General features: G+C 38.7%; 1 protein-coding gene across 3 annotated transcripts in view; it reads right to left on the minus strand.

The window, feature by feature from the left end:
- Positions 1-454: 454 nt before the first annotated feature.
- The window catches only part of uggt2 (UDP-glucose glycoprotein glucosyltransferase 2), a 54,529-nt gene continuing 27,089 nt past the window's right edge, over positions 455-27,894 (minus strand). For 2 of the 3 annotated variants that reach the window (XM_053497128.1, XM_053497130.1), the window contains exons 24-41: positions 25,656-25,786; positions 22,829-22,924; positions 22,582-22,684; positions 22,287-22,366; positions 19,952-20,141; positions 19,159-19,317; positions 18,675-18,760; positions 16,760-16,844; positions 16,485-16,567; positions 16,114-16,137; positions 10,333-10,434; positions 10,154-10,238; positions 8,659-8,841; positions 8,392-8,552; positions 8,157-8,271; positions 7,923-8,039; positions 1,283-1,439; positions 455-1,185 (exon numbers count right to left, since the gene is read on the minus strand). In XM_053497128.1, coding sequence (XP_053353103.1) covers positions 1,163-1,185; positions 1,283-1,439; positions 7,923-8,039; positions 8,157-8,271; positions 8,392-8,552; positions 8,659-8,841; positions 10,154-10,238; positions 10,333-10,434; positions 16,114-16,137; positions 16,485-16,567; positions 16,760-16,844; positions 18,675-18,760; positions 19,159-19,317; positions 19,952-20,141; positions 22,287-22,366; positions 22,582-22,684; positions 22,829-22,924; positions 25,656-25,786 — 1,980 coding nt within the window. In that variant the 3' untranslated portion in view covers positions 455-1,162. The remainder of the gene's footprint in view (positions 1,186-1,282; positions 1,440-7,922; positions 8,040-8,156; positions 8,272-8,391; positions 8,553-8,658; positions 8,842-10,153; positions 10,239-10,332; positions 10,435-16,113; positions 16,138-16,484; positions 16,568-16,759; positions 16,845-18,674; positions 18,761-19,158; positions 19,318-19,951; positions 20,142-22,286; positions 22,367-22,581; positions 22,685-22,828; positions 22,925-25,655; positions 25,787-27,894) is intronic. The other variant, XM_053497129.1, reaches the window with a different exon arrangement.

Raw genomic sequence — 27,894 nt, forward strand, 5'->3', positions numbered from 1 at the left:
ACTGTACACCTATTCATTATGGCAGTGCATCCTTTCAGCAGCATAATGCCACACTGCCAGAAATGTCTATGCATGAAAAAGGTTTAATGAACAAGTTGACTTGGCCACCAAATTCCCCAGCATTTGTAAGATGTGCTGGGCAAACAAGAAAGCTCCACCTCACAAATTACAGCAGTTAAAAGATCTATTATTAGCTATTAACATGGCTGATCGGCATACTCTATGTATATTTATAATTAATCATACAATAACATAACAGCCACTGACATAACTTTAATGTTTTATTCCTGAGAAAATCCACATCCTTCCACTTGCAGGCCTAACAACAATGTAACATCAGACCGATCTGGGAATATCACAAACACAGAGAGTTTGAAATCAAATAAAAAACACAAGACATATTCATGTGATGGATCGGTTCATTTTACAATTTTCAGACTCAAAAATATTCAAGTCACGATGAAATGATTTATTTAATCATGTTGTAATGATTTTAGCTTTTTTCTTCTTCACCATGATTAAGGAATAATGACTTGTACATGATACAAAAAAATTTCACTTAGACCTCCCATTTTGTGTCAACGGTGCAAGAGAAGAGAAAAACTCACCATGAGCTTATTGAGTGGAATGAATAATAATAATAATAATAACAATAATAACACAATAATAAAAAAGACATGTATGAAAATATTGAGGAACACGCACATGCATGCATGAACCCAGTTACTCATCAGTGCAAATTTTCAAAAACTGACCACATGATGGCAACAAAACACAGTCCTTATCCCGCGAGGCGTTATTTTATGTGCAGCAGAACAGACAAGTAACACAAAAGATTAAATATACACAGTTTGATCCTTTTGACTGGTTCAACACACGACAGTAGAAAAGCTCTTCCCGCTTCTTGATCTTCATTTTCGTTATGAAAGGATTCCTTTTTCGTGTTCTGATAGAAAGTTTGACCTAATGTACCTTTAAAATATAGTCTCCAGCCAACAAGATTCATAAATAGAAAACAAAAATGTTTAAGAAAGTCTCTTTTTTTCATCCTCTTCTCGGGAGATCAGGGTCAGTTTAATACGTCCTGGTTTGTAGATATTTCTGTGCACTTGTAGAGCCATACTGGAGGTTGCAAACATCTCGCTCTCCTTTCAAACAGGTGCTAAAGTTCATCACGTTGGCTGCCTATAGAAACAAATCACACTTCTGAGCTGCAACATCACCATTATTCAGCAGCGAAGTTACACACTAAACACAGCATTAGAAGTTAGATCTTGCTCACCTGTACGTTGTGTCTGCGAGGCAGACGACTTTGTGCTCTGTTTCTGATCCTTGACCCGCTGCAGGAGCTGCTTGATCTCCAGGTCATATCTGGACCACTCGGGCACAATCCGTACGGCGGCGCTCAGCTTCGGCTCTTTGGTCTTTGGATTGTTACACTGCACAGACATGACACACAGAACAGCTTCATTAGGCACCGCACAGAAACTCGGCAATAATGGGCGCACACAGCTTTTTTGCAAAAGAAAAACTATATTACATTGTGTTTTGGTGCTGAAATTCTGCTTGAAACATTAAAAAAAAAAATGGGTCACACAAATTTATACTAGGGATTTAGAGTCGAGTAAACAGAGCTTGTTTAATATGTTATGTGATGCACTACTAGACCATTTATCAATGTGTGTGTGAAAAGCACCAGTAGGCAACAGACATTGAAAAATCCATCCATCCATCCTGATCATCCAGTATAGGATTACAGGGAGCCTGGAGCCTTTCCCAGGGAACTCTGGACACCTCAAGGGATACACCTGAATTTGGAAATGTCAATCAATCTAGAATGCAGGTCTTTGGATTGTGGGAAGAACCCTTTAGATACCTGAAGGAAATCCACACTGCACAGGCAGAGCAAGTAAACTCCTTGCAGACAGAAGCAGCAGTGCTATGTGCAGTATGTCACATGAGTCTAAATTCTACATTTATTCTAAATTATCCACGTCTAAACTTAAAGAAACTTACTGTAACTCCCACCACTACTGCTTAACAACTTGCCTAATCATGCTGTTATCCTGCAAAATCGAATCTATTTGAATAATCTATGATTTATTAAAAATTCTTACAAAATTTCAACAAATGTAATATTATTAAGCCTATTTTGAGATATTTTTTAAATATAAATCTCTTATTTTGGAAACTAAATTGATAGTTTTGAGCATTTTATCTTAAAGAACTGCATACAGCTTAATAATCTTTTTTTTTTTTTTTTGCTTTGTTTTAATCTTAAATAAACAATAGATACATTTCCCTAGATTTAAGATGCAAGGGCGTATCAAAAAGTAAAATTCGTGAATGTCCTCCCTCAGATGCCTTACAACCTGGCTGTATGAGCATGCACTTGGTCGAGCTGTGGACCTTCTTCGCCTTTTTCCCCATCGTGGAGATGATGGGTTCTTCCACTGTGAAGACTGTTGCTTTGTCTCAGGGTCGTACCCATACACCCAAGTTTCGTCACTGGTAATGATCCTCGACAAGTCGTCCACAGCATGCTGATAGAGTTCAAATCACACATGAGAATTGCGTGGACTGTCCCGTATAATATTGTGACAATGGCAGCAATGTTGTGGATTGCTCACTGACGATCATGCACAAGTTGCCGAATGGTTTTGACATTTTCGGTCTTCCTGATCCCACAGAAAGGGCAATACAGCAAAAGTCATTGGAAAAAGTAAATGCCAGCCAAGATAAAAATTTACTAGAACTAGCACCACAGGCCCAGCAGGCAAAGGGCCCAGTAGGCAAAGGGCCCAAGGGCACTCACCTGGCTTCTAAAGATTAAATATCCCAATTTGATCAAGCACCCTGGGGATGGGCCAGACAAACAAGTCCAATCCACAGGGGCCTCATCCCGCAACCCACAACACCCAAAGGATCTGCTGCCAATGTGCAAGTGCCAGACATCAGCATACCCCCAGATGTCTTATGGAGTCATGACTCAAGGGGCCAGAGCTGCACAAGGGGAACCCACATAATAACGGGGCATAATGTTTTGCATCGTAATGTTACGGCTAATCATTGTAGAAAAATAATGAATAGTGCAACATGAGGAAAGTGAAAATATTTTTGAGAGTAGATGTCAAAGTATTCCTTCATATAAATTCCAGTACTGTCTAAACTGTGTCCTTTAAACCTTTAAGATAGCAATCAACTAAAACAGCACTGAGAAAAAAGAAAAAAAAAATCAACTAATGATCCCCTCATCACTTTTAACACTTTCAGTGGTCCCTGTTTTGAAGGCTGATTACAGCAGTATTCTCAATTATGCTGATATGATAAATGCTCGACTAGAAAGCTATACATCAATCATTACACATTTTTTTTTTACCCTTAGGGATTTCTAAATGTGTCCTTAATATATCCTATATATAGCCTAAGCAAAACTTGATAAATCACGCTCTATCCACCGAACATGCATATGGACACAAAACTGTACAGTTTTGTGCAGATCAGTCTCCGGTTGCTTGATCACAGGAATTGAACGCTTTCATTTGCTTTTAAAAATGTATAAAATATGATGGTTATCCCAATTGCCACTTTAGATATAGTCTAGAATAAAACAAACTGGTCTAAGCCTTGAGAAAATCTAGAGAGCCTGGGCTAATCTAGAGAATCCAGCTGTCTAATAAAAGCATGCATCATGGTAGGTGAAAGTGTAAATGAGACTACTATTCCTGTGTATGTGTGTGTGGCGAGCTCAGATTGCAGGAGCAAGAATATCTGGCCCATAATTAATTCAGCTTCTTCCCGCCTGATCAGATCAAAGATATTAAATAGGCTCTGCATATGTGCATGAATTATCCTGATGTGAGAGCTATAAGAGCTGAACAGAGCTGAACAGGAAACGTCTATAGACAGGGAACACTTCAGTATAACTAGGAAATAAAGTTTTTGTCAGCAGCAACACAGATCAGTCTCCGGAAAAAAAAGGGTGTGGATTACACACAAGTCCATTTTTCAATCGATGTTGCTAAGAAAACATTTTATCAATATATGCAGATCATGGCCATCTGGAAGCTGTGCTGTGATCAAGCATTTGCTCTACAGAGATCTGAAATTTAATTAAAATTCTGAAGAAAAATAAATACAAAAGCCATTTCATTTTCACCGGCGGACTTGCACAGAACAGAACGAGGGATATAAACGTATATAAACTAATATACATAAAATACATTAATTAAAAGTTTTGGTGAAATTTATTTTCCTTTTTTTTTTACATTTGGGGTTGTGTGCTAAATTATGGCAGATTTTCCTACTTCTCTCTAATAATTGTCAAAAAAAGTGAAAAAAGGCTTTCAACAGTTTTTTTTACCAGCTCTTTATTTTTTTATTATTATTTTATTATTTAATTATGTCCCATAATTTACTATTGCTTAAAAGTTAACACGGATCTCAGAGCTCCCCCAGAGGGTGTTCATGCTCCAGCTGAAATAAACCTCACACAATGCATTTTTCATAATTCAAACTCCCAGTTTCACTCCTCTTCTGACCACACCATTTCAGTTTCTATGTTAATGTTAATGTTATGCTAAGCCACGCCTCTGCAGAGAAGAACAAAAAGCCAGGGGGAATATATCATGTAAGAGTAGAGTTCCCCTTCTTTTTTTTTTTTTGAGGAACGCAAACTAGAGACATAAATCTTTTTTTATGTAAATGGCAAAAAGTCACTAAAAAGTGAATTTTGCATAATGGGTTTATATACAATTTATGTGACTCTTTGGTTATATAATTTTATATCAAATTTCAAATAAATTTCAGGGTTTACACAGGTCTGAAATGGTAAATGTCATCATTTATGAACGAAGCTAAAACATGAAATAAGGAGCTTGTATTCATGCATGAAGGGGCAATCAGCAAACGCAGGTATGGCACAGGATCACTATGTAAACAACAGCAGGATCACCATATAATTAACCCTAACCCTAACCCAGCAGGATTACATTTGCCACTTGTTTTCCTTTCACTAGAGTTTTAAGAAATAAAATATTATTAGATATTTTTTAGGGGAACCAAACAGGTGACGCAAGATCAGGACTATAGAAAGGATGCTGTAACACCTTAAACTGAAGATTTTACAGTGTCGACGACTGTGTGGGCGGAAGTGCGCGGACATGCGCGGACATAGTCATGCAAGATCACAACACTCTTGGATAGCAGTAGTTATTTTTTTTCCATCTGATGGTTGACTTTTTCTTGGTTGACGATTGATGATGTTTCTGTTTCAAACGCTGCTGTTTAGTCTCAGACTCGTAGTAATGAATCCATGTCTTGTCTCTTTACAAAACTTTCACCTTTCTTAGAGTATCAGTTAAAATTGTTTTTGCAGATATCCAAACGCTTTTGTTTATGCTCTTCTGTGTTATTTTGACACCAGGTACACCCTCAGACCAGGGGAAAACTAATATTTCGTGCAGATCATAAGTAGGGTGTTCATTTTTGCTTGCAATGCAGTTACAAACAAACTGTTGCACCATGTTTACACCAGCACAGCAGAGACAGTAGCCTTGAACAAATAAAAGAACTACAGCAATAGTCTACTGTCCAAGGCTTATCAGACAAATAATAATAATCTACAGTATTAAAAAGAATTACAGACACGAATGTATTTCAAATAGATGAAAATATGAAAGCATTACATGTTCAGATGTTCAATTAAAACCCTGAGCCATTTTAAGTAAACTGTCACCTAATGGCAGGTTTTTTAAATTCAGTATTCTAATTTAGATTCTTTGGGTTCTTATACTTGCGTACTGTTAAACAAATTTTTTTAAATGACAAACAATGAGATGATGTATCATGATTCAAGATTTAAGGAACTTTATTACTCCCAGAGGGAAATTGAGATGATGTCCACATATTTACGTGTATAATTATTTAATCATTTATTTGGAACCAGTTGCCCTTTTTACGCACAATTTTATGCAATTTTCATAAAACCATTTTTAACTGTTTATGGACATCAGTGTCAGCCAGTGATTTTGTTTTTAGGCAAAATTAAACAAACAAATGGTAAAAGTACAAGTAAAATAGTGCCCACGGAACGCACTCGATCATTGGCTGTATGGCTTTATATGCTGTATTCAAGGTCACGGGTGGGATGGGATGCTGGGGGCTATCCCAAGAGATTTAGGGAACAAGGCAGGGTTACACACATACAGTACACACACTATGGGAAATCTGCATGTTTTTGGACTGTGGGAGGAAACCCACAGGAATTGAACCCAGCCTCTGGATGATGCAGGTGCTAACCACTGTTCCACCCTCCTGTCAGAAGGATTCTAAAAATGTATATCTAGTGTTAAAACTATTTTTCATAAATACTTGAATTACACTAAAAGTGGAAATGTAACCTGCTGAAATACACTACTCACAATAAGTTATGGATATTGTTATTTACATGGGTGCTTTTTCTATTTGCACTGAATTTGAATGAAATAAGTAAAAGTTTCCTTTGATATTACTTACAGTATAATGTATAAGAAGAAACACCATTTCCGTTAGTTTAATACTTATTACCCCAAAAATGTAGACAATAACAGGGATGGCCCCAAATAACAAAATTGACAATGTCAGTAGCGGGTGTTTCCACCATTTACCGCAATGACAGCTTAACAGCGACGTCTCATGGTCCTCACTAGCCTCATGATGTTGTTCTAAGGCAATGCGCTCCACTCTTTCACAAGTGCTACATGCAGTTCTGCCAGGTCACATGGGGGTGGGGTACGATCATCCAGTCCCTGCTTTAACTACTCCCAAACTTACTCTATGGGGTTCAGGTCAGGGGACATTGATGGGGACCCAGGAGTATGAGGCACTCCAACTTCCTGAAGTTGAGCTGTGACAATTCTGCCATGATGTGTTGAAGCATTATCATACATGAACAGAAAGTTGGGGGTGTGCTGGCAGTGTTGGGGGATGATGATGGGTTCTATGATGTCTCTGAGGTAAGAACGTGCAGTGACTGAGCCATGTACAGTACAATAACCAAATCTGTTTTGCACTGACTGGTGATGCCTGCCCAGACTGTTGCACCTTCTCCACCAAAGCAAACCCTGGGGACCATGTCGACCTCAGTGTATCGCTCAGCTAGCCTTCTCCAGCAATGTTGACGACAATAAATTCTGTGCAAGATGACCCGACACTCTACCGTCCTGTTCATCAGTGAACAGGACGGTAGACCACTGCTGCATTAATCAGGTCACATGGCCTGTGCCGACTGCAAACGTTCACGGCGGTGTCTTGGTGTCAGTGCAACGATCATTTGGCATTCAAGCCAACGCGGTGGAGTCTGTTGCGAATGGTTTGTCTGGAAACCCTTGTACCCCTCGCATCTTGTAAACGGGCCTGCAGCTGTGGCAGGTGCATAATGATGTCTGAGTGCATAGGTCCTTAGGTACTGGTCATCGTTGCGGTCTGTCACTCGTAGGGCTCCACTCCTGGGTCTGTCATGAACTCTGCCAGTAGTTATGTGTCTTGAGGCAAGTCTGTTGAAGACACACCAAGTTCACGAGCAACATCTGACTGCCTGCCACCGACCCGAAGGCGCGCCATGGCCAGGTGGCGCTGCTTGTCCGTTAAGTGACATCGTGTGTTCATGGCTGTTTGAATGATGAACAATACCAGCTTTTTATACCCACAGAACGTTTAAATTAATGACACACCTGTACACAATGAGACCATTACATGGAAAACACAAAATACAATTGCCTCCCTATCCCAAAAAAGTGAAACAAACACCGTATGTATGACATCCACTCCATGTATGACAAGTCTTTCACAATATCCCCAACTTATTGTGAGTAGTGTATATAACTTACACAACACTTAAAAAAAAAACCTGTTACTGTAGCTACATTACAAGAGGTACATACCAAGTCGATTGTCTTAGCGCTGGCCTTGGAGACATCATCACACCAAGTTTCACACCACAGCCAGTCCTGAGGTAATGACTTAATGGCCACTTGATGGATCATGTTGTTAGGGAGATCCTGTCATAAAAATCATGAGAAGAGAAATAACACACATACGTACTGTTAATTATGTACTGAAACTTGAACCAGTTAAGATTCATTAATATTATTGATCTTAATATTTAACATTAAAACCTGGTCCAGATTGGAAAGGCTGTTTGGATCTTGGCTTAAAGCTTGGTACTGTCCTCGAAGACGATCTCCTGCTGCAATCTTCCTGAACTTCTTTAGGTCCACCACGTATAAGGCACTGGGTGGTATAAGACCAGGGTGTTTTCACAACGAAAATTACATTAATATGACATCATGAAGGCACCATTATTAACAGCGAATTTATCAATTATAGTGAGTTAAAGTTAGTTTCCTCAACCTGATGTGATATTTCCTGTGACCCAGATGGGACGCCCAGTACCCTGTCTTCCAGAAACGGTACCCGTCCATTTCACGGCGGCTGTCACAGAACGGCGTATAGCCATAGGGCGCGCCCTCCAGGTCCAGGTCTCTCAGCTCTTTGAGATCTGCCCTGACAATCTGAATAAGAGAAAGAATTCTGTTAGTGCTAAACATGCAAATATGTGCAAAAGAGCATATGATGCAGAAAGCGAATGAGTTAAATCTCCAGTGACTTTACTCTTACCTGATCAGCGTCCACAAAAATGATTTTATCCACTGCTAGAGGGAAGAGAACATCCAGGAAAAGGATCTTGTGGCCCCAGATGATGCGCTGCTTCTCTGTCTGCTGATGCAACCAACGCGGCCACTTGTACTGCACCAGTTCATACTGGAAACCATAGGCTTTAGCCATGTGTGGAATGGACTCCTACACAAACACACACACACACACATACCATTAAAGAGATGAGGGGTAAAAATAGGTCCAAATTCTGTCTCCTAGCAACGCATTTAACATAATGTTAAATAATTCATCACATGCGGCTGCTGATTTTGTGTCAAAACCTTACGCAATCTCTTTCTTTCTAGGAGAACTATGGCCAATCAGTTCTGCTCAGGACTTCATTCATATTACATTGTTAAAGTTGCATTTCTAGCAGTTTGGTTTTTGAATACGATTGATTGTAGGTAAATATGATTCTCTATAGAACAGAAACCAGACTCAAAATGTTCAAGTGTTATGTGTGTGCCTGCAGTGATTATACCCCGTAAAATAGTACAGAAATGACTGCAAAAAGAAAAAAATAATCTTTTTTTTTTGCTCTCTCACTTTTTTCCCTTTCTTAAACTGTCTAATAAAATTAAAAAGTATAAAGTAACTGGCTAGAACTATAGACTTCAGACTGTCAATTCGATTCAACTGGATTTTAAGGCATTGCAATTTTCTACAGTATTCGGCTTCGATTCATAAGCACCAATGCTTATTGTCTGATTTGTCTCGACTAGCTACATTTCTTACAGTTTTAAAGTATTAACTATAGCTAATAGTTACAGTATTTTAAAGTAAAAACTACAAAAAGTATCTACATCATCATAGAAACAGCATCAACATTCTGGATAACTTGTGCTGTTGATTGTTTAAACGTCATGTCTTGTGCAAAGTGATGAAGCTGCTTTCCTGCCATCTTCTGCGCCACCCTTCAGTCCAGTAGATGGTGGTATTGCACCAACCACCCATAAACTCAAAAGAACAACAATAAAAAAAAGTCATAATCTTGCAAAATGCGAGTTTGCTGCAAGTATGTTTTTGGATGATCCAAGCAGTTTGAATTTTCCGCAAAAGCTGTAATGTATTTTTCAAGAATTTTTATACCATTTACCATTTACCTGTGAATCCATTCAGAATCGAAAAACTATCGAAGACTTATTGATTAAAAAATTAAAAAATTTGAATGACCAACAAAAGATCATTTAATCGATTTAATCACACTGTCAGGCATTCTGTTGTCTGCTGGAGCGGTAAACCAAAATTACCCCCTTTTTTTTAGTGTCACACTATATCAGTTGCCGTTCCAGGTTTGAGACAAAGAAGTGAATGTGTGTTAATTAAAAGCTAGAATCTCAGCTACAGGTCAATTACAAACACAATTATCCTAGAGAGATTGGATCTAAAAAACAGAGCAATGAAGATTATTTTTATATAAATGAGACTTGTTTGGAAAGATGCACACAGATTTCACCTTAAAGGAGGGAGAGAGGTAATTTTTCAGGAACCAAAACTTGACAGGGGTTTTAGTGTGCTCGAGGACAGACAGCATCATTATTCTGAAAAAAAAAAAAAAAGTACAGGATGACGAATGGTGATAGAAACAAACAAATCTCTCTTTCTCTCTCTCTGCATGTGTTTGGTGTCCATTACCTTAGAAAGCGCTCATAAAGATGTCCAGATGCCACTGAAAAGATGTTGAGCACGTCCTCCTTCTTTGTCTCGCCGTCTTCCACGCTGGAACTGCCTGTTAAACTGCAAACATAAACATCCACACAGTGGAAGCGTTCTGTAAATGGCATCCAATCACAGAATTCATCAGAATCAATGAGCCCTGTGAGTGTTGAATGATGTTTAGGTGCTCTGCTGGTGCTTTAACGATTCACCAGGCAGACACACTTGGCCTTGAGGGTCTGAATATAACACTGATGTTGGATATGGAGAGGCGAGTCAATCGATAAAGCTACGTAAGCAAACGAAATGTGTGTCGGTCCTCTGTGATTAAAAAATGACAAAAGAAGCAGACCGAGTGCTGCTTCAGGCCATGAAAGCATCCTGTGACCACTTCAGAAAAGTACATAAGCATTTTGGAATTTATAGCAACAACCCAGAAACGTGATCTAGTCAGTGTGATAGATATGAAGTCACTGTTTCTCAGGGAGGCCCTCCATAGCCACTATAAAAGGTAGTGAATCCATTTATGCAAGAATTATCATGACTCATGAGCAGAATGCAGGCCAATTTCCCTGAAGGACCCAAAGAGTTCCCAACATATTGAATCCTAAATGTCACCATTACTTTCTTGCATTTAACTTAATCCAATTAAATTTTATTGCACTTTTAACAATATACAGTACATTGTCACAAAGCAGCTTTAAAGATAACTTTAAAGCTATCATGAGTGTATATAATTATATATATAATATATACACATACACACATATAATTTAAAAAGGAAATAAAAATGAATATACAAGCTATATATTTATAGCCTTAACAATTTGTCAATAAAGAACAAGCAAGAGGTGACTGGGGTGACTCGAAGATGATATAAAGAAGAAACCTTGAAAGGAATCAGACTCTAAAGGAAACCCATCCTCATTTAGGCAATACTTAAAGCATTTATCATCATGATACTTTGTTGAGGTTAAAAACTGCTTATAAAGGTCAAAAATGTTTGTGGCAATTTCCTCCCTTAAACTATCAATTGCAGTCATAAGCAATCTTAGCAAAACTGTGTGTATCAAGTCCATAGCCATCGTTATGGTTTTTAAGTGGAACTGACCATATAAGCATATACTGTAGGGCAATATTTAACTTTAACCCCCAAACATGAATACATATTCATATTTAATTAAGTTAAATATGAAATTAGCTATATTTGCATTGCAAGGGAACTTTGAGATCAGAGTTAGGTATTTTGGATGGGAAAAAGCATTAAGCTGTAGAGGATTGTAAAGAATGTACAAAACAAAAAAAATATTTTGAAAAAGTGAGTAATAATTATTGCGTACAGAAAATAAACAATATATAAAAATTTATACTTTTACAAAACCAAAAAATTAATTCCTAATGTTCTGCCTTGTTATATTAAGAAATGATCATCATGCTCTTTATCATGGATAACCCAACTCTCATATTCTTAAAGTATCCAACTGACTTTTGGTATAAAAAGTAAGGAAAAAATCCTGATTGTGCATTTTATCCTCACATTTAATGCCCCTTTTAGACAAAGGGCCATCGGAACGCTTCGGCTTGGTCCACCGCAAGCAGACGTCGCCAGATGGTTTGGAGTTGCCAGGAATATAATTTCCAGGCTATGGAACAGATTCGAAACAACTGATTGCCCTAGGTCTGGAAAGACAAACGTGACAAGACGGACTAATTCGATAGTGTGATTTCTGAAATTGTACAGAAAATGCTGCCATTACTGCTGCTGGTGCGTTGTCGGATTATTCGACAATGTTTGGGTGTAGCTGGATTTCCATATAGCTGGTTGCTATATTATTAGCTCTATGTCATTTTCTTACTGTCAACACTGAGTTAAACTTAAGACGTGCTATAATCAGGGTTTTTGGCGCCGACCCCGATCCCTAATTACAGAAATCAGATTTGGCTGATACTGACCATTTTAAGTGTTTTATTCATTGTTGTGGTATTGTTTATTTATGTATTATTTGTATAAAAAAAATTAATTCCAAACAGCAGTGCACAAATATAATTAATATCTAAGAATGTATCAAATTTAAAACTTTTATTCACTAGAAGGAAACATATTCTACCTATTCCATTCTCATATTCTTTCATGTTGAAACTGAAAACAAAAGCTTGAGCCTTACTCTGCCCAATATCACAAAATATCACAAAAACAATAATTATGATAAAAACAAAGAGCTTTGGCCGGGTTTACCTCACTGCTCCATGCATGTGAGCTGACAGTGAGCGACTATTCAGCATGACTGCACACGTTCTGGGTGATGAGAGGAATAGGCTGTCTCTTAAAAATGCAGAAATTCTGATATTTATAAAACAATGCCTGCCCTCGCTGCTTACTGCTCATTAGAGTAGCCATGATTGGCTCGTTAAATACAAGGTAATGTGATTTTCATTAATTCAGACATTAGTGCATAATTTCGATGTTATTCACTGAAGCAGATTTGTTCCATGTAAGGCACATGCTCATAATGAGCGAGTATAGCAGGACCTTCGCTTAATACATAAGCATTTCGGGATTTCCTTGATGCTAGTTAAGGAATGGAAATTTATTTTGCTCTTTATAATCTACCTGACATATTAAACATTATGTTTTAAAATCTTCTTCTTCTGGCTGTTCCCTTTCAGGGGCCGCCACAGCGAATCATCTGCCTGCATCTTGGGACATCTAACATCACCCATGTTAGATGTTTTGGAGATAAAGTCAGAGAGGCCAGATTGAGGTGGTTTGGACATGTTCAGAGAAAAGATTGTGAATATATCGCTAGAAGGATGCTGAGGTTGGAACTGCCAGGCTCTAGCCAATGACCAAAGAGGAGATTTATGAATTTAGTGAGAGAGGACATGAAGTTATTTTGGATAGGGGATATAGAGGATAGGGTTAGATGAAGGCAGATGATCTGCTGTGGCGACCCCTGAAAGGGAACAGCCAAAAGACAAAGAAGAAGAAACAAACACCACCATACAATTTAAATAGAAGATCCCAATAGCCCTCACACCCCTGTGATGGGTATTGGCTGATTCTAACTTCTGTAATCGGGGATCGGTGATTAACCCCAAAAGCCCTGATCGGACCACCACTCGTACAAACACCTCAATTGTTTGACTTTCTTCGACCCAACTGGAATTATTTTTTTAAAGAAGAATTAAAGAGGTGGTGTAAACCTTTGATAACCGCATTCATATGTAAACACTTTATCTGATTGTTGTGCATTGTTTCTGCACGTTTGCCCCAGACAGGCTGTCTGTATAGTATTAAACGACATGATGAGTTTCAAGGAGGGAAATATTGCTCCATTCATGTTCAGTAAACTCATGGGGACAACTGCTGGGTTAATTTGCTGAGGAATGAGCACTGATTGGCTCATTCATATGTAATAAAGCATCTAACCAAATCAAAGATGAGATTGACCTCATAACTGTACGAGTTATAACTCGTACAGTTATGAGGTCAATCTCATCTTTGATTTGGTTAGATGCAGTAGGAGGGATTTATCAGAAAAGATAACCTAGCCTTAAAGGTGAAGGAGAAAAATAACTCTTCTTCTGTTATACAGTTGGATTGCCAGCATAATTTGTTCAGAAAATGTTCTCATACAGTATATCAAATCACTCGTATCTCAAAGCAAATTATGAAGAAATAATGGAAACTCAGATGATTCGTTCCACAACCCAAAAATGTTAATAGAAAAATAACTTAAAAAAGTCAAAAATATAAAGTGAAAAAACAACTTTACCTTTGACAAGAAGGGACTCTCACTCTCACAAGCGCACGTGCGCACACACACACACACACACACACCGGTTTCCCGACAGAAACTCTTACTCGCACGACACACACACCATTTCTACGATATGTATGTGCACGTCTCATCAGGCAATCATCTACAGCAACATCATAAATCTACATAGCATAATAGTGCTAGGTGGTGGAAATAATGCACTGGCTCAGGAACACATTCACTTAGGACGGCTTTTCAGTCATGCTTGCTAATCAATCAAGAAAAGCTATTAGTGCATTTTGAAAAGGGAGAGAGAGAAAAAAAGCAGTTACTGAAAAATAGCGAGAAGTTAAAATGTAAGCTCAGGAGGCGAACATCATGAACGCAGCATGGCTTTTCTCACTTTGTTTCTCACTCTGACTTCGCACATCTTGCTATTTGTAAAGAGTGTGTTTTCAGGCACCAGATAGATTGATTTGCGGAAAACTCAGATTGGCTGATCAGCGGATACTAATAAACTGAGGGAGAGTTGAAATAAAGGACAAACAAGATATCGGTGCTTGCCCAAGTCCTTTCAACATTTTATAGAATTATTATAAAAAATAAATAATTCTGAACATTTCATCTGTTTATATTAAAATCGCTATAGAAATAAAACAATTAGAAACATCAATATGTATGAATTCTCTTGGCATTTTTTTTTGTTTTGTGCAAATACCCTGAATTGTTGTATGCCAAAACCCTTTTTTGGCATACAACTAATTCTTTATTAAACAATTCTCAGATGATTCATTTGCAGGGCTGTCTAAGCTAGACATGTTAATGAATGATCGTTAGACGGTTTATTGCGGCTAAGAATTTAACCTTCTAAAAATGTATTAACTGATAAGTTGTTTTTAGTGGAGTCCTTGAAAACCCTGCTGTAGTCTAACATTAGCTTAGCGAGCTTAGCTTAAACTCACCAGGCTCCTCACATGCTCGCTAAAATAAACCCCGGACTGATCCGACTGCTTACAATCCCCTTTTCCTTGTACCGTCTTTATTCACACAGAGAGCTTCATCACAAAACTGATTGCGGTTGTTTCAAAGCACTTTAAGTACACTGAACTGACGAACCATACTTACGGTCACTGCGCGAAAACGCGTAGGTGAATTAGTGAATTAGTAGTTAACAGATTATGGGCCAAACTTCGCTGAGTGATGATGGTAGAATAATTATAAAGGTCTCGACTAAAACAACATGTAGAGGAATCACAAAGGAGTTTTTATTTTCTGCAATGGAAAAGTACTCTAACGCTGTAAAGTAACTGATTACTTTTTAATGACTAATTTTGTAATGTAATTAGTTTACTTAGTTAAATGTGTGTACTGGGGAACACTGGATTGAGCTGCAGGAGCTGTTTAAATGAAACCTGGAAACGTGAGCTTTGTTATTGTTAATTATTACAGATTAATTGATTAGTAGTTGGTAATCTGTTCCGCTATCAGTTAAGAAAACTGAGACATTTGCAGCTGTATCCTAAACCACTAAATGCAGAATATTTATCTAAATCTAAATATTTCCCAAACCTTTACCAAAAAAGTGACTCTGTTCTTTTGTCCACAGATGAATTAGTGCAGAAAAAAAAAGAAAAAAAAAGAAAAAGAAAAAAGATTTGTCTTGTTCATGTTAATTTTTTCTGAACAAGTGGAGAAAAGGAATGGGATACAACCTAGTGAACTACGAAAAAACCTACACATTCAGCAGAAATACTATGAGCACATGAACTAGCTGACTTAGCACTTACTTAATGGCTGTTGTGATTAATATTAAAATGAAAAGTCACCAGTCAGGTAACTGGCAGGTGCAGGAGATCCTGAAAAAACCTGAAGTAAAATTGCCCCCTTCATCTATTCTGTAATTTCCTCTCTGATCTAAATGTAGATATAACCATGAACCCAAAATGCCAGGGTGCTAGAGGTTGATGTGAAGGTAGATTTAAAAGTTTTGGCTCCCTACCTTTTCTCCAAAGTACTCCACACACTTGACACAGACAGCAGTGAAGAGACAGATTACAAAATTAACACAGCGGTTCGTCGAAATGGACACGTAAAGACATACATGCGCACACATACAGTATGCATACATGCTACACTTTGTGTAATGTCTGTGAAGCATTATACTTATGGCAAGGGGGAAAAAAAAACAACGCGCCAATGGTGCAGAGAGAAATAAATGGAACAAAAAGCTTCCCTCATTCATATCTCTAGTCTAGGTAGCTGATCTAAATAAAATCAAATGCACCCTTAACTCCACTCACTGAAATTGCCAAATGCACAATACAGTAGGCCATACACATTCAAACTGTACAAACACTATTCTCGGTGTACCTGGTAATCGAGTCCCACAGGCCTTTGCTGTCTGTAGATTCACTCAGAAGATCTTCATTGATTCTGTCTGGCTTTTTCTGAACCTACATGCCACAAACAGAGAATCTGAGGTAAGCTCTTACTTTCACGGGTGCATGTAGGCTTTAAAGTTAACATAAAAGCAGAAATGTCCATGTACAACTCCCTGATTGTTAAAATGGAGAAAAAACAGCATCAATCCATATCAATAATCGGGAGAAAATCAGTCTCACGCATGACTGAGCGTGGCCACTTACTCTGACTTTGATGATCTTGCTGTGAAAGCTGTTGAGCATCACTATTACGTCTCCAGCATCTGCAGGGGAGTCCGTTCCATCGTGCCTAGCCATGATAGGAAAAAAAATGACCTTGATTTAATCAGTAGAAAAAGAAATGCTCGCACAACAAAACAACTACATACCAGGTAGTAGCTATAGTCTTTAGACTAAAACTAAATGGAAAAAAATATATTCTACTGTCCGTCCGTCCGCCCCGTACTGTTTACTATAACACTGTGACCACGTGTGTGTAAAACATATGTTATTTTGTGTTTATAGCACGCATGAACTGTTTCTAATAACACACGTCTGTGTGCGCACGTGTAAAGCAAAAAAAAGTCTCATTAAAAGATTAAAAATCCATTTTCTCCCTCAGCCTGTGCGTGCGTGCGTGTAATTCACACACACACTCTCTCTCTTGCCTTTAGCACGCGTGTGTGTGTGTGTTTGTGAACCGGCACGGTGTCAAATTATGCGCGCGCACACACACATAATGTGAGGCCCAAACACACACACACACACACACAGCGTCTGCGCGCATAAATGAAAACACTTATCTGACAGGATTTATTTTTTAAGTGCAGGTTAATTGTTTTTTTTCCCCTCCAATTTTCTCTCTAATTTAGTCCAATTCCTTCCCGTCACTAGGGGGGGCTCCCACATTAAGGCTACCTACTACCATTCAGCCAGAAAGGCCGAGGGCTGTCATGTGTTTCCTTCGAACCACGTTACACCAGCCGACCTCTTTTTTTCGAACTGCTCGAACTGTTGGGGGGGCGTAACACCCTCGGAGGATAGTGCTATCCGCTCCCTATGCATGCACGAGCTTACAGACCCCCCAAATGGCGCAGAGCCGTGATTAATGTGGGAGCTCTAGTACCTCTCATCCCTCCTCGCTGAGAGAGCTCGACCAATTTAGCTCTCTTGAGACCTCCGGCTGTAAGAGGTAACAGCATCACCCGGGAACCGAACCAGCGATCTTTGGATGATCCAAAGGGCCAGCACTTTACCACTGCGCCACTCTGAGGCCTAAATTTTTTTTTTTTTTACTTTATATTTTCCATTATTACTTCTGGGAAAATTAAATTAGGTTTATGAGCGTTTTGGAATACGAGCCAACTTCCGGAACGAATTATGCTCGTAATCCACTGTATGTATATGAAAAAAAAAAAACATCCACTGACAAGAGATATGGTGCACCATTTCAGTCAGCTTTCAACTTTATTTTCCCCCCACTAATACCGGGGTCATGATTTAAACTCTGTCTGTCCTAATCGCATTGGTATGCAGGACAGTACTAAACCATCACTCATGTTGTTCTCGTCTGTCACGGACAGGAGGGAGAGACTGAATGCACTGCAGGTTTTCTCTCCATACATACAAAACTGTTAACCTGAAGAATAATGGTGCTGCCAGAGTATAGCTTTGTCTACATAAATGATGGACAAATCTTTAGATTTGATGCGATCTGCGTGCGATTTTAGCCCAGCTTCCGAGGGATCAGAGATTCAAATAGAAAAAGAAAAAAAAAATCAAAGCGAGGCACTGCAGTTTATTCTAAATCGTAATTTCTTACCCTCCATCTAGAAATTACCGTTCATTGCTAGCATTAAGGCAGTGCAAATTCACTTTCTGATCGAGTGGAATTTCACACACACTATTCTCCAGTATCCATGTGCATCCATCACATTCACAGCCATAGAGGGCCGTTATATAATTCATTAGCGGGACTGAACTTCTATTTGGATCCAAAACTCACCTCGCTTAGAGGGAGAAAATTATACACGGCAATCACAATAAGCTTTAATAGCTATTACCAGTTTTAGTGGTTTTCTATCTGGTAGATTAAGCTTGATGCTCACGATGAGCTGCTTTCGTCTGAAGCCTTACTCACGCTTGTATCTGATAAATGTCTTCAGAACGTCCCTTACGTAACCTCAGGATCCAGGCTCCCGGGTTAGCCTTCAGCTGGAAGTATCCCTGCGAGACACATTAAAACACATGTTACCTCACACATTCAGAGCAAATGCAAAATGCTTTAGATTTTTTGTTTTATGATGTAACGCTAGCCTTAAACACATAATACAAATTAAATGTTCTCTAAATGCCAACAAAATAAACCCTGAGGATTTTTTCTTGTGTAAAAATTGTCTTTTATTTGCATCTGTCTCTAAAGGTAAAATCTCAAAGAGCTGTGTTGATAATAAAATCCAGATCATTTGAAGGCAATATGCCCTACTGCACAACTCTTTGAGCTTTTCCCAGAATATAGCTCTTTGTAGCTGGAAAAAATGTTTAAATAACAACATTTTTCTCGTGGACTGTTAATTAAAAAAAAATTATTAATGTTTAAAAACATCCGTAGACTTCGTTTTTACCAGGTTGGCCATGACGATGGTATCATGCACTAGTGGTTCCTGCTTCATGCCGAGCGTAAACTGCAGTCCCCGTGGAGGCTGACCTGTGGACAGGTCGAAACAGTGGCCCTCCAGCAGTAGATACTCCAGTTCATACTCTGCTTTTACCACACCACTGACCTGAAGATACACAACGCAATCGGACACATTATTATTTAACATCATGAACTTTTTTTTTTTAAAGATTTTATTAAATTCTGTCCCTAATTTGGTCGTGTCCAATTCCTCCCCCGTCACTAGGGGGGCTCCCACATTAAGGCTACTACTACCACTCAGTCGGGAGGGCCGAAGACTTTCGCCAGCCGACCGCATCTTTTCGAACTGCTCGCTCACGCACTGTTGGGCGCGGCGTAAAACACTCGGAGGACAGCGCTATCCGCTTCTTCTGCTTGTAGCTCACAAACGCCCCCCTGATTGGCTGTAGAGCCGTGATTAATGTCGGAGCATGAGGCACCTCTCATCCCTCCCCTCTGAGAGCTCGGCCAATCAGCTCTCTCTAGACCTCTGGCTGCGAGAGGTTACAGCATCACCTCGGATCACCGAGTGGCGCAGTGGTAAAGTGCTCACCCTATCATCCGAAGATCTCGAGTTCGATTCCCGGGTGATGCTGTAACCTCCCGCAGCTGGAGGTCTAGAGAGAGCGGATTGGCTGAACTCTCTCAGAGGGGAGGGATGAGAGATACTGTACAGTGGGAGCCCCCTAGTAATGAGGAGGAATTGGACACAACTAAATTAGGGAGAAAATGTAGAGTACCTTTTGTAAGTGAATGTTGTCCAAGTCGTATGCGCTCTGGACTGCTTCCACCATCCAGCTCTCTGGTGTGATCATGTTCATAGTGAGCAAGGGGGATTCTGGGATGTCAGTGAAGCGAGCCATTGGGCCAGGTGACAGTGAGTCATTGCCAAAGAAAGTCAGATCGGCTTCCATGACAAAACGATAGAAGCTGCCAGAAACACAAACAAAAGAATACATCATATTCAGTAGTACAGACACCATAAGCGTACACTATATACCATACAGACACCCAGAACAACTCTTTCACAATTTGAGCCCTGGAATATGGCTTTACCACCAGGGGAGGGGGAAAAATCAAATAAAATCCACAGATGTGATAATCTGATCATTTAGGTCGTTAACTGACTTCATTTTATTGCCACATAACATTGCTTAGTCTAGACCTGACCAGATCATCACACGGCCTCCAGAAGGCACTATGAATAATGATGGTTGCATCGCTTCATGTGTTCTTAACCCTGTCAGAGCCATAACTCGAGTCCAGATTAATCCTACTGTATACTAATCACATTACTTTTTTTCTACTGCTCCAAAGTCCAATGTTTTTGCTCCCTAACAAATTAAAGTCTTTTTCTGATGAGTCTCACTAACACTTATCAGCTGCTTAATCCTACTCCTGTGATTTCCTATTGCTCTTACTTTCACTATTAAACACAGCTCTGGTTTCTACTGTTGTTTGTTTATGATGCAACTTCACAAAGTGTTTAAGTTATTTCTAATCAAGATTTTTTTTAGATAGTTAGTTCGGCACTATCGATAAAGGTTTGAATAATGTACTGGACAGTTCTTAACCCTATTCCAAAATCTCCCTAGTTGTTTTCTTTTTGATGACGGCCACAATCATCTGACATTGATAAAACTGTGCCTTTTTTTTTTTTGTCTATTTGACATTACAGAATCAAAGCGTATACAGATTAGAAGCCCACCTATTGCTATGCAGAATTAGTCAAATCCTCCCACTCAGTCCATCAGTCAAAAACACTGTAGAGCAGAAACTCTCAACCCTGGTCCTTCAATTCAGAAAAGGGTTGTTAATTACTGTCAGTGATTTGTTAAATCATAGATGCTGGGAGTTGAGAGTTGAGAAAATACTAAAATGTGCAGAACAGGCAGGGTGAGGGGTTAAGAACCACTAATGTAGAGAAAAATAATTCACGGTGGGCTACATTTAGTTGCTGCACACACATTAAATGTTGTGATAAAATTGCAGCATTTTGTGGTAAAAAGATCAACTTTATCATCTTAACATCTTATGACCTTTGACCATGCCAATCCCCTGACTTATCACCCATCAGGAACCTCTAGTATTGGTCAGAAAACTCAAAACTAGTTAATTCGCATCTTTCCTGCTTTTGAAATACAGTGGAACCTCGGATTGCGATTAACGCGGTTTGCGGGCGTTCCGCAAGATGAGCAAAGATTAACACATTTTGACTTGGAAAACAAGCAAGTCTTGGTTCACGAATATCATGTATTACGCATGCGCTTCTTGTTTTGATGCCGAGCGGCCAGATCACAACTGAGCTGTTTTTTCTTTCTTGTTTTTTCTTTCTCTTGTGCTGCAAAATTGTGGGTAATCATCTCCCTGCTGGGTCTTAGTGAGCGTCTCTTACTGGTATAATCAACATCCGTGCACGCATGTACTGTTTACTACAACACTGTGACCACGTGTGTGTGTGTGTAAAACATCTTTTATTTTGATTTTTTTTTTACTTTTAATTTTGTATTAATTCTTTTTTTGCTTTTTTGGGGGGCTGTGGAACGAATAATTCAAGTTTTTAATATTTCTTATGGGGAAATTAGAAATGTAAAAAAAAATTTTTTAATTCGAGCCCGCCTCCAGTCCAGAATGAATTATGTTCGTAATCCAAGGTTTCACTGTATATATATATATATATATATATATATATATATATATATATATATATTTGAACAAGAACAATTAAAATAAAATATATTATGCAGTCCTAGAAAGTAGGCAGAATAAATTTGTTCCTTAGAGTATGTATGTGCATATATTAAAACTGGGCCTTCATTATGATGACAGAAATGCCATTAGTATAAAAAATTAATTTGCAGTGCTGTGAGTCACACTGTAATTACCAGATTAGGTTTTAACATCGACAGAGCTAACAAAAAGCTGAGTATTTTTAAAATGTAATAAAAAGAAACGTAATATCTAAAATATTCTGGCATGCATGTGTCATTAAATTCTGTCGGGGTGTGTGTGCGTGTGTGTAGGTTTCGACACGCATGGAACAGAAATGTTAATTTGGTACCGTCTCTCTCTCACCTCTTTAGCGGCATCTCTGAATGCTTGGCTTTGCAGTTCATGAACAACTGAACCCTGGTATTAAGCACCTGACCAAGCACCTGCAGGAGACACACACACACAGAGGATTCAGCGAGGAGCCATCAGCCTAAGACTCATAGTTCATGGGTGCTGCTCTTACTTTAACAAATTGGAGAACTTCACAAAAGCTTAAGCACAGAGCAGCTACTGAACCAGCAGCGAGTGCAAAGTTAGGAAACTGAAACGGATTTCACAGTCTTACCCAACACACAAATCAATTAACAGCGGCTCTTACGATCAGTAAAGGGGCCAACTTCTGAGCATCCCTTGTGAGCGGATCCACCGTCGCAACCACATCAAAAAACACCTCGTCTTCCCGTGGGGAAAGGCGCAAAACGCTGCAAGCACGGGAGAAACCAGGCACGTTACTTAGCTTTGCAAAATAACTGAAATTTGAAACATAATTCTCCAAAACGGTTTGCACTTAACAGATCTTAAATCAATATAAGATAGCAGGGATGATTAAAAGAAATATTAGTTACCTGTGTTTGTCTTTTGCAAACTTGATATCCTTCCTGGCCTCTGTTTTAGGAGCAGCTGAGAGGAGAGCATCCACTTTCATAATGAGATCAGATGCACTGGGGAGGAAGAAAAATACATTGCAGAGATCTCAAAGCCTCGATTTATATTTGTGTCAATCGATAAATGTGTTAAAGCAATGGTGTCAACATTACAACCTGTTCTTATCCGGGCTAAAGGTTCTAAAGATTTTCATCCAACCCACAAAATAAATTTAGAAACGAATAACAGGAAATACGATCGTCCTCTGGACTGTACAGTGCCTGGACAAAAAAAGGTCACAAATTGTGTTATGAACTGTCCAAAAGATTATTTAAACCTGGAAGAACTGTGCTGGCTTTAACTTTAAAGTTTTTAAAGTTACTAGACTTTACTATAGTAGATACTAGTAATTACAGCGACGTCTAAAAGGGAAAGTAAGAACATTTACATACAGCTATAACTGTAGAATATGAGATGAGAACTCACAGGATTGGGTCTAATCAGCTGTATGTCTATAAGAAAACCACTGGTTATTAAGACTAATCAGAAAAAAAAGGAGTCAGTTCGCGATGCGGCATAAAGACTGGACTTTGAAGCAATGAAAAAAGGTCATGTGGTCTGATCAGGGGTTGCTTCAGTTGGTCAGGGCTAGGCTTAACAACATTATGTGGCAATAAAATAAAGTCAGCTAAATGTACTGAATGACCAGGTTATCACATCTGTGTTGTTTCATCTCTGATGGCACAAAAATTATTCAATTTGTAAAAGTGTGTTTCTGCGAGCATGAGGAATCATTTTCACAAATGAATTGGCCATTCCACTGCATGCCATAATCGAAGCTAAAGGAAGTAAAAAATCCACCATTTTTAAAGCTATTGGTGATAAATTTCAGCTTAATATAGAACATAGCAAATAGTTATACCATTTTATATTTGCTACATTTTTGTATAACCTATATAGTACTTTCAGCCCTGTAATGTGATCGATAAGTTAAATAAATTTCTACTGTATATAACAATGCACATCTGCATGTACCGCGGGCTCTTCACATAATTATTAAGACCAATAATAAACAGATTTTTTAAAATGTTTCATGACCAAATAAAATGTATAATCGTTGATATGTGTGACTTATTATTAAATATTTATTTAACATTTTTTAAAGGAGACTTGTTTATAAATGCTGTGTAAAAGTTTCCCAAGCCAGGAGCACAGTTTGTGCTTACTGGGTTCTCAGTACAATGACAAGCTGGATTTATTTTTTAAAAGAGAGAGAGAGAGAGAGAGAGAGAGAGAGAGAGAGAGAGAGAGAATGAGTTTATAGTAGCTACAACACAGAGACAGTCAGTCCACACCTTTAAATATACCCATTAAGTGTTATTAAATGTTATAAAAACATTAAAACACACTCCAGTGCTGTTATACAATAATGATACACTTCTGGTGGTATTGCGTCATATGGTCTGTCAGGTGTTATTAGATTTGTGCATTCAGAATGTACCTGTATGATAAGTGCAGATAAATGTGCACATTTCCATTGCTTAATGTTTTTGGTCTGGAACACTTGACGTTAGACAATGTGTGATGAATTTTTAATAAATTGTTGCCTGAAATTGAATCAACATCCCTCAGTTATTCTTTGTCAGACTGTCTCAACAGAAAAAAATCTATGCTGTTATTGTGATACTTTTCTACAGTTTGATCGGCCATGAGAGAATAACCCTCAGATAGAAACTATTCTGTAAGTACACTTGCTTCTGGCTGGTGCATTAGAAACGCATTGTTATGGCGTTACATAATCAAAAGTCGTGCGCTTTTATGAAGCCTCTGATCGGCCTTTTTCTCCAAACTCTGGAGTTAATCTCAAAACCCACTCAAAACATGTGTACGTCAGAAGCCGCACACACCCACGGTCTGATCACGCAGCTAATCAACATACCCTCACTGTCAAGTTGAGTTTTAAGACGTTGGTGGCATTTGAGGGGGTAAAACATCGTCGTTTCTTTATAATCCTACAGGTTTTTAAAGCTCTAAACTAATTTTAAGAATTTAAATTTCCGAGCGGCGCAGTGGTAAAGTGCGCGCCCTATCATCAGGAGATATAATCTCTCGCAGCCGGAGGTCTAGAGAGAGCTGATTGGCCAAGCTCTCTCAGAGGGGAGGGATGAGAGGTACTTAGTGCGCATTAATCACGGCTCTACAGCCAATCAGAGGCGTCTGTGAGCTCACGCAAGCGGAAGGAGCGGATCGCGCTGCTCTCAGAGTGTGTTATGGGGGGGGGCGCTCTTCGGCCCTCCCGACTGAGTGGTAGTAGTAGCTTTAATGTAGGAGCCCCCTAGTGACGGGGAGGAATTGGACACAACTAAATTAGGGAGAAAATCACAAAAAAAAAGGTTTGTTTTTAAAATGCTAATAAATGGATTTTTTGTTTCATAAAATTTTAATAAAATTTTAAGTTAAATGTTAAACTTGTATTTTAAGTTTTCATGTATTGTTTAAATGCTACTCTTTGTTTTTCCATGGGAAAATGGAAGAAACTGTCTACCTTTAATTTCTCATGTTCAATTCAGTTGTGATGCTGTTAAATAAAGCTAAGGCATAAAAATTTTTAATTATGACTTATTTTAAAGATCTTAAAATTCTAACAAAATCAGAATAAATTTATATCGAATCAGGATATTAATTTATTTATTATGATAAAAAAAAAAACGCAATATAAATCAAAGAGGCACCTGGTATGGGTATCCTTTAATGGCTGAATGATGTTTGGCTTTAATGTGTGTTTGTTGTATAAAAGTTGGTACATACCCTTGGGGTGTCAAGCTCATTTGCTTTACTTTAGCCTTGACCTTCTCTGCCGAGGTGCTGAGCGTGAGTTTCTCCAGCAAGTGAAAGTCATCTGTGCTGAACTCCTCTTCTTCTGTAAATGGACCCAGGACCTAATGGTGATAGGAAACATCAGTCTAGACACATATACTGTAAGATATATACACACATATGTGTTACAGGAAGTTCTGTGTTGGGGTAAAAGACTGAGAGTCAAAATAATTAAAATTAAAAAGCAATAGGTTCTGTTCTTGCTTGAGTAGATGGTGGCTTATTTCCAGCAACATTAAAGCAATAGTATGGTTAATGGCTTTAATGATAATAAGATATTCTAGTTAGTACATTTCCTTTAATCACACTGCAAGATGGCCAATTATAAATTGCTTTAGTCAGGTGAAAAAGTAAAACAGTGACTCTGTTACGCTGATGGTTTGGATCCATTTGTGGCCTTAAATGGAAGCATCACTGGAAGCATCAATACAAGGCGATTCTACCTGATCTCTCTTGTCTCATGATGGGACAAGCCACACTTAAAAAAAGACAACAGGCGTTTATGCACAGGAACCCCTGACCAAATAATAGTAAAAAAAAACAATGTAATGTATATGCTATGGCCTTCACACTCATCAGATCTCAACAGCACCAACTGAATTTTATTTGTCCCGCCTCAAGGACAGTTCCCGAGATGTATGGCATTGATTGTGAAGCACACTGAATGCGTCCTATCAGTTTGTGCTAGCCCAAAACCTAACACACTTTTCCTTTGTCTGTGGTGACAAAATATCTGTCCGTATCCATTGTGGCATGTATTGTATACTGTATGTTGCCTGTTCCTGATCATGGGGTTGAGTGCCATAATTTAGGGACTGTTTCGCACAGTTTTTCCTTGACATTCTCTAAAAGCTGTCAGTTTAGCATAATTGCTGTTGATGAGTCGAACACTTAACTTAAAACTGCTCAAGTGTAGATAATTAGCAATTAAAAACCTTTCAAACCTAGAACGCGACACTCAAACCCCTCTCCTAAGAAAGCAGCATTAGTGAACTTGGTGTGTGTGAAATTGGCTAGGCTGCCCTTTAAGGCTCCTATATACGGACGGTAATATGAGGTGTCAGGACTGTCTCTTGCTGCAGCCTGCCTGAGCTTTCACGGTGGCGAGACTGCTGAGACAACAGTGTCTGCAACACAGTGCACTCACTCACCTGTGACCTCAAAGGAAAATGTTGCACGCTAAGTAAATGGCAGGGAGGACGGAGATGCCAGGCTGTGTGGCAGTGGGAGTCGCATAAGAACCACAGATCATTATTACTCACAAATCACCACCTCTACAATCTATAGCTGAGCAAATAAAATCCATAGTTGGCATTGACTGGCAAAGTAATATTTATTTTAGTTGTATAGTGAAATTGTATAATGAATATTTACAGTTTAAGTCAAAAGTTTGGACACACCTTGTAAATCCTGATTGTCCTTTCTACATTGTAAAACAATGCTGACGGCGTCCAAAATATGCAATAACCTCAGCTGATATTAAGATATGTCTGCTACTTATGCTCTGTAAAGCCTTCATAAATCTGAGGTGCTGTTTGGTAATTGGTGATTTCTGAGGCTGGTGACTCTAAATGAACAACTTCTCTGCAGCAGAGGTAAGTTTTGGTCTCGCTTTCCTGGGATGGTCTCAATGAGAGCCAGTTTCATCATCGTGCTTGATGGGTTTTGTAAATGCACTTGACTATACTGTTCTTGCAAGAACTATTCCAGAACCTTCGACCTCTGTGTTGTGATTGCTTTTGTTACTTAATTACCACATGCCAGGTGTGTTATTTCATAGATTTGAAAACATCCAGTACTGTTGTAGAAAACCAATCCAAACCTGTGCCCAAACTTTTGAATGGTACTGTATGTCCAAATCAAGTGAGTATTGTAGATATTAGAGGGGGGGGAATCGCGACCATCTCTTTTTTTAAAGCAGTTGGACAACTGGATGCTCGGCTGTGTGTTAGTGAAGTGAGCAATCATCAAACCCTTCAGAGAAACATAAAACACATTATGTCAACTATCTTGAGCTAAAAAATAAAATAAAATAAAATAAAATAAAATAAAATAAAATAAAAGAATACACTTGTGGGCTCATGAAACAACAAAGTCCCAGGAGACCATGTAAAACAACTGTAGCTAATGACAGAGAAAAACGGAAAGAAATCTCTAGGTATATCTGTAA

This window comes from Clarias gariepinus, chromosome 5, assembly GCF_024256425.1.
Source record: "Clarias gariepinus isolate MV-2021 ecotype Netherlands chromosome 5, CGAR_prim_01v2, whole genome shotgun sequence".
Taxonomy (NCBI): domain Eukaryota; kingdom Metazoa; phylum Chordata; class Actinopteri; order Siluriformes; family Clariidae; genus Clarias; species Clarias gariepinus.